Source organism: Acipenser ruthenus, unplaced genomic scaffold (genome assembly GCF_902713425.1).
Source record: "Acipenser ruthenus unplaced genomic scaffold, fAciRut3.2 maternal haplotype, whole genome shotgun sequence".
Taxonomy (NCBI): Eukaryota; Metazoa; Chordata; class Actinopteri; order Acipenseriformes; family Acipenseridae; genus Acipenser; species Acipenser ruthenus.
In genome coordinates this window covers 1-8,059 of record NW_026707936.1, presented here as the reverse complement: position 1 = coordinate 8,059, position 8,059 = coordinate 1, and the positions used below count along the sequence as shown (strand labels likewise).

The 8,059-nt window shown below is 47.8% G+C and overlaps 1 protein-coding gene across 1 annotated transcript; it reads left to right on the top strand.

Annotated features, from left to right (window-relative positions):
* Nucleotides 1–1,308: 1,308 nt before the first annotated feature.
* LOC131728542 (epithelial membrane protein 2-like) lies at nt 1,309–7,344 on the top strand (the record flags this gene model as incomplete). The annotated part of the gene is made up of 3 exons (XM_059019560.1): nt 1,309–1,386; nt 2,633–2,735; nt 7,204–7,344. Coding segments are annotated over exons 1-3 (322 nt in total), but the record flags the coding sequence as incomplete, so codon positions are not given.
* Between the last annotated feature and the right edge of the window lie 715 nt (nt 7,345–8,059).

Here is an 8,059-nt window from a genome sequence, read left to right as displayed (position 1 = left end):
TACAAACTCACACTAGCCCTGCTGCTGCTGCTGCACCCAGTCCTGGGGCTCAGAGCTCCCTTCAATGAAGTCTAGTGTTATTAATATTGAAATGATCAGGAGCCAGGAGTTTGAGCAGGGTTACAAACTCACACTAGCCCTGCTGTTGCTGCTGCTGCACCCGGTCCTGGGGCTCAGAGCTCCCCTCAATGAAGTCTAGTATTATTAATATTGAAATGATCAGGAGCCAGGAGTTTGAGTAGGGTTACAAACTCACACTAGCCCTGCTGCTGCTGCTGCTGCTGCTGCACCCAGTCCTGGGGTTCAGAGCTCCCCTCAATGAAGTCTAGTATTATTAATATTGAAATGATCAGGAGCCAGGAGTTTGAGCAGGGTTACAAACTCACACTAGCCCTGCTGCTGCACCCAGTCCTGGGGTTCAGAGCTCCCCTCAATGAAGTCTAGTATTATTAATATTGAAATGATCAGGAGCCAGGAGTTTGAGCAGGGTTACAAACTCACACTAGCCCTGCTGCTGCTGCTGCTGCTGCACCCAGTCCTGGGGTTCAGAGCTCCCCTCAATGAAGTCTAGTATTATTAATATTGAAATGATCAGGAGCCAGGAGTTTGAGCAGAGAGAGGAATAATCAGTTAGTTCCACACCCCTAGTTTTGGGTGGGGTCCCAGCAGAGGCCGCAGTGGGTTTTGTATGTCACTGCCTGGTGAATCATCGCTGAAGTATTTTAGCAGTGCAATCTGATTGCTCAAGTCTGTACAGCGCTGTGAGAGACTGGAAGGCGGGTCTGTTGCTCTGCAGCCAGTTATACAAACGCATGAACACTGTGGGTGTGTCTCGGTGTGTGATTGTGTGTGTCTCAGCGTGTGTGTGTGTGTGTGTGTGTGTGCCTTTGTGTCCCAGTGTGTGTCAGTGTGTGGGTGTGTCTTAGTGTGTGTGTGTGTGTGTCTCAGTGTGTGTGTGTTTGTATGTGTCTCAGTGTGTGTCAGTGGGTGGGTGTGTGTCTCAGAGTGTGTGTGTGTGTGCGTGGGTGTGTGTCTGTCTTTCAGTGTGTGTGTGTCTCTGTGTGATTGTGTGTGTGTCTCAGTGTGTGTGTGTTTGTCTCTCACTGTGTGTGCGTGTGTATCTGAGCGTGTGATTGTGTCTGTGTCTCAGTGTGTGTGTCTCAGTGTGTGTGTGTGTGTGTGTTTCAGCATCTAACCCTTTGATTACCCTCTCCTCTCTCCTCCTCCTCCTCTCTCCTCTCTACAGGTTTTGAGTCACTGTTTCCACAGTCGTCAGCAGTCTGTGTGCTTCTCTCTTCACTCCTCACCATGTTGGTTGTACTCGCGGGAATCTTCGTCGTTCACGTCCTCTCGCTAATCCTCCTCCTCATCGCGACCATCGACAATGTGAGTCCAGCAGACCAGCGTTGGGGCTCCAGAGCCTTCATCAGCGTGATTGAAACTAAACTGAGTCCAGCAGACCAGCTCTAGTTTGGGTCTCTAGTGCCTTCATCAGCGTGATTGAAACTAAACTGAGTCCAGCAGACCAGCTCTAGTGTGGGTCTCTAGTGCCTTCATCAGCGTGATTGAAACTAAACTGAGTCCAGCAGACCAGCGTTGGGGCTCCAGAGCCTTCATCAGCGTGATTGAAACTAAACTGAGTCCAGCAGACCAGCTCTAGTTTGGGTCTCTAGTGCCTTCATCAGCGTGATTGAAACTAAACTGAGTCCAGCAGACCAGCTCTAGTTTGGGTCTCTAGTGCCTTCATCAGCGTGATTGAAACTAAACTGAGTCCAGCAGACCAGCTCTAGTTTGGGGCTCTAGTGCCTTCATCAGCGTGATTGAAACTAAACTGAGTCCAGCAGACCAGCTCTAGTGTGGGTCTCTAGTGCCTTCATCAACGTGATTGAAACTAAACTGAGTCCAGCAGACCAGCTCTAGTTTGGGTCTCTAGTGCCTTCATCAGCGTGATTGAAACTAAACTGAGTCCAGCAGACCAGCTCTAGTTTGGGGCTCTAGTGCCTTCATCAGCGTGATTGAAACTGAACTGAGTCCAGCAGACCAGCTCTAGTTTGGGGCTCTAGTGCCTTCATCAGCGTGATTGAAACTAAACTGAGTCCAGCAGACCAGCTCTAGTTTGGGGCTCTAGTGCCTTCATCAGCGTGATTGAAACTAAACTGAGTCCAGCAGACCAGCTCTAGTTTGGGGCTCTAGTGCCTTCATCAGCGTGATTGAAACTAAACTGAGTCCAGCAGACCAGCTCTAGTCAATACTCAGACAGACACACAGACAGACAGACAGACAGACAGACAGTCCCACGCTGTGATGAATAATGAAAGCTCACACAGACAGACAGACAGACAGACAGACAGTCCCACGCTGTGATGAATAATGAAAGCACAGACAGACAGACAGACAGACAGACAGTCCCACGCTGTGATGAATAATGAAAGCACAGACAGACAGACAGACAGACAGACAGACAGTCCCACGCTGTGATGAATAATGAAAGCACAGACAGACAGACAGACAGACAGTCCCACGCTGTGATGAATAATGAAAGCACAGACAGACAGACAGACAGCCCGCCCCACGCTGTGTTGAATATTGAGTGTGTTCTGATCTCTCTGCTCCTCTTCTCTCCTCGGTTCAGGCTTGGTGGTTCACAAACATCATGAGCACGGATATCTGGAGACAATGTGTGTTATACAACGGAGTGTACAACTGTACTGAGATACCACAGAGCACACCACAAGGTAAATTACCATTACCACCTCCATTACCATCCCCATTACCATCTCCATTACCATCTCCACTATCATCTCCACTATCATCTCCACTATCATCTCCACTATCATCTCCACTATCATCTCCACTATCATCTCCATTACCATCTCCACTATCATCTCCATTACCATCTCCACTATCATCTCCACTATCATCTCCATTACCATCTCCACTATCATCTCCATTACCATCTCCATTACCATCTCCACTATCATCTCCACTATCATCTCCATTATCATCTCCACTATCATCTCCACTATCATCTCCATTACCATCTCCACTATCATCTCCATTACCATCTCCATTACCATCTCCACTATCATCTCCATTACCACCTCCACTATCATCTCCATTACCACCTCCATTACCATCTCCACTATCATCTCCATTACCATCTCCACTATCATCTCCATTACCACCTCCACTATCATCTCCATTACCATCTCCACTATCATCTCCATTACCATCTCCACTATCATCTCCACTATCATCTCCATTACCACCTCCATTACCATCTCCACTATCATCTCCATTACCATCTCCACTATCATCTCCATTACCACCTCCACTATCATCTCCATTATCATCTCCACTATCATCTCCATTACCATCTCCACTATCATCTCCATTACCATCTCCACTATCATCTCCACTATCATCTCCATTACCATCTCCACTATCATCTCCATTACCATCTCCATTACCATCTCCACTATCATCTCCACTATCATCTCCATTACCACCTCCACTATCATCTCCACTATCATCTCCACTATCATCTCCATTACCACCTCCACTATCAATGTGTGTTATACAACGGAGTGTACAACTGTACTGAGATACCACAGAGCACACCACAAGGTAAATTACCATTACCACCTCCATTACCATCCCCATTACCATCTCCATTACCATCTCCACTATCATCTCCATTACCATCTCCACTATCATCTCCACTATCATCTCCACTATCATCTTCATTATCATCTCCACTATCATCTCCACTATCATCTCCATTACCATCTCCACTATCATCTCCATTACCATCTCCACTATCATCTCCACTATCATCTCCATTACCATCTCCACTATCATCTCCATTACCATCTCCATTACCATCTCCACTATCATCTCCACTATCATCTCCATTACCACCTCCACTATCATCTCCACTATCATCTCCACTATCATCTCCACTATCATCTCCATTACCATCTCCACTATCATCTCCATTACCATCTCCACTATCATCTCCACTATCATCTCCATTACCATCTCCACTATCATCTCCATTACCATCTCCATTACCATCTCCACTATCATCTCCACTATCATCTCCATTACCACCTCCACTATCATCTCCACTATCATCTCCACTATCATCTCCATTACCACCTCCACTATCAATGTGTGTTATACAACGGAGTGTACAACTGTACTGAGATACCACAGAGCACACCACAAGGTAAATTACCATTACCACCTCCATTACCATCCCCATTACCATCTCCATTACCATCTCCACTATCATCTCCACTATCATCTCCACTATCATCTCCATTATCATCTCCACTATCATCTCCACTATCATCTCCATTACCATCTCCACTATCATCTCCATTACCATCTCCACTATCATCTCCACTATCATCTCCATTACCATCTCCACTATCATCTCCATTACCATCTCCATTACCATCTCCACTATCATCTCCACTATCATCTCCATTACCACCTCCACTATCATCTCCACTATCATCTCCACTATCATCTCCATTACCACCTCCACTATCAATGTGTGTTATACAACGGAGTGTACAACTGTACTGAGATACCACAGAGCACACCACAAGGTAAATTACCATTACCACCTCCATTACCATCCCCATTACCATCTCCATTACCATCTCCACTATCATCTCCATTACCACCTCCACTATCATCTCCATTACCATCTCCACTATCATCTCCACTATCATCTCCATTACCATCTCCACTATCATCTCCACTATCATCTCCATTACCACCTCCATTACCATCTCCATTATCATCTCCACTACCATCTCCATTACCACCTCCACTATCATCTCCACTATCATCTCCACTATCATCTCCACTATCATCTCCACTATCATCTCCATTACCATCTCCACTATCATCTCCATTATCATCTCCATTACCATCTCCACTATCATCTCCATTACCACCTCCATTACCATCTCCACTATCATCTCCACTATCATCTCCATTACCATCTCCATTACCATCTCCACTATCATCTCCATTACCATCTCCACTATCATCTCCACTATCATCTCCATTACCATCTCCACTATCATCTCCACTATCATCTCCATTACCATCTCCACTATCATCTCCATTACCATCTCCACTATCATCTCCATTACCATCTCCATTACCATCTCCACTATCATCTCCATTACCATCTCCACTATCATCTCCATTACCATCTCCATTACCACCTCCATTACCATCTCCATTACCATCTCCACTATCATCTCCACTACCATCTCCACTATCATCTCCACTATCATCTCCATTACCATCTCCACTATCATCTCCACTATCATCTCCATTACCATCTCCACTATCATCTCCATTACCATCTCCACTATCATCTCCACTATCATCTCCACTATCATCTCCATTACCACCTCCATTACCATCTCCACTATCATCTCCATTACCATCTCCACTATCATCTCCACTATCATCTCCATTACCACCTCCATTACCATCTCCACTATCATCTCCATTACCATCTCCACTATCATCTCCATTACCACCTCCACTATCATCTCCATTACCATCTCCACTATCATCTCCACTATCATCTCCACTATCATCTCCATTACCACCTCCATTACCATCTCCACTATCATCTCCACTATCATCTCCATTACCATCTCCACTATCATCTCCACTATCATCTCCATTACCATCTCCACTATCATCTCCATTACCATCTCCACTATCATCTCCACTATCATCTCCACTATCATCTCCATTACCACCTCCATTACCATCTCCACTATCATCTCCATTACCACCTCCACTATCATCTCCATTACCATCTCCATTACCATCTCCACTATCATCTCCATTACCACCTCCACTATCATCTCCATTACCACCTCCATTACCATCTCCACTATCATCTCCATTACCATCTCCACTATCATCTCCATTACCACCTCCACTATCATCTCCATTACCATCTCCACTATCATCTCCATTACCATCTCCACTATCATCTCCACTATCATCTCCATTACCACCTCCATTACCATCTCCACTATCATCTCCATTACCATCTCCACTATCATCTCCATTACCACCTCCACTATCATCTCCATTACCATCTCCATTATCATCTCCATTACCATCTCCACTATCATCTCCATTATCATCTCCACAATCATCTCCATTACCATCTCCACTATCATCTATCAACAGTTCCAGTTATGCTGCAGCGATGCCAAAGATACATTCCAATTCGAATTCCCATTAGAATTGATAATCCTACAGCGGCATTGTTTCTCTCCTCTCCCCTCTCCTCTCTCTCCCCTCTCCCCTCTCCCCTCTCTCCTCTCCCCTCTCCTCTCTCTCCCCTCTCCCCTCTCCTCTCTCCCCTCCTCTCTCCCCTCTCTCCTCTCCTCCCCCTCTCTCCCCTCTCCCCTCTCCTCTCTCTCCTCTCTCCTCTCCCCTCTCCTCTCTCTCCCCTCTCCCCTCTCCCCTCCTCTCTCCTCTCCTCCCCCTCTCTCCCCTCTTCTCTCTCCTCTCCCCTATCCTCTCTCCTCTCCCCTCTCCCCTCTCTCCTCTCCCCTCTCCTCTCTCTCCCCTCTCCTCTCTCCCCTCCTCTCTCCCCTCTCTCCTCTCCTCCCCCTCTCTCCCCTCTCCCCTCTCCCCTCTCTCCTCTCCCCTCTCCCCTCTCTCCTCCCCTCTCCTCTCTCTCCCCTCTCCTCTCTCCCCTCTCTCCTCTCCTCCCCCTCTCTCCCCTCTTCTCTCTCCTCTCCCCTATCCTCTCTCCTCTCCTCTCTCCTCTCTCCCCTCTCCTCTCCTCTCTCTCCCCTCCCCTCTCCTCTCTCCCCTCTCCTCTCTCTCCTGTCTCCTCTCTCTCCTCTCCCCTCTCCTCTACTCTCCCCTCCCCTCTACCCTCTCTCCCCTCTCCTCTCTCTCTCCTCTCTCCTCCCCTCTCCCCTCTCTCCCCTCTCTCTCCTCCCCTCTCCTCTCCTCTCTCTCCCCTCCCCTCTCCTCTCTCTCCCGTCTCCTCTCTCCCCTCTCCCCTCTCTCCTCTCCTCTTTCTCCTCTCTCCTCTCCTCTCCTCTCTCCCCTCTCCTCTCTCTCCTCTCCCCTCTCCTCTCCTCTACCCTCCCCTCTCTCCTCTCCTCTCCTCTCCTCTCTCTCCTCTCTCAGATTATCTCCAGGCAGTTCAGGCGACCTCGATCCTGGCTTGCATCTTCTGCTTCCTGAGCCTCATTGTGTTCATCGCTCAGCTCTTCACTTTGCCCAAGGGACGCAGGTTCACATTCACTGGGATATTTCAACTGCTGGCCTGTGAGTATATTATTATTATTATTATTATTATTATTATTATTATTATTATTATTATTATTATTATTATTATTAACGAGTCGTTCAGCGGAGGCTTTTTCTCCAAAGCGACTTCCAGAGACTAGGGGGGTGAACTCTGCATCATCAACAACTGCTGCTGCTGCTGCTGCAGAGTCACTTCCAATAGGAGCTCGTTTGTTTGACGTCTCATCCGAAGGACGGAGCACAAGGAGGTGAAGCGACTCGCTCAGGGTCACACACACACGCACACGCACACGCACACACACACACACACGCACACGCACACACACACACACACGCACACACAAGGAGTCAGTGGCTGCTGCAGAGTCACTTCCAATAGGAGCTCGTTTGTTTGACGTCTCATCCGAAGGACGGAGCACAAGGAGGTGAAGCGACTCTCTCAGGGTCTCGCACACACACACACACACACACACACACACACACACACACGCACACACACACAGGGAGTCAGTGGCTGAGCTGGGATTTGAACCTCCTGGTATCGAGACCCCTTTTCGCTAACCGCTGGGACCAGCAAACCAAAGCCTTATCAGTGTCTCACAATATGGGAACATGTGTGTGTGTGTGTGTGTGTGTGTGTGTGTACAGGGCTGGGAATCAGACTCCTGTCGCACAGCAGTGTGATCCAGTCCAGGTTTTACTGCTACCAGCTTGATCAGCCCCCAGTGTGTCT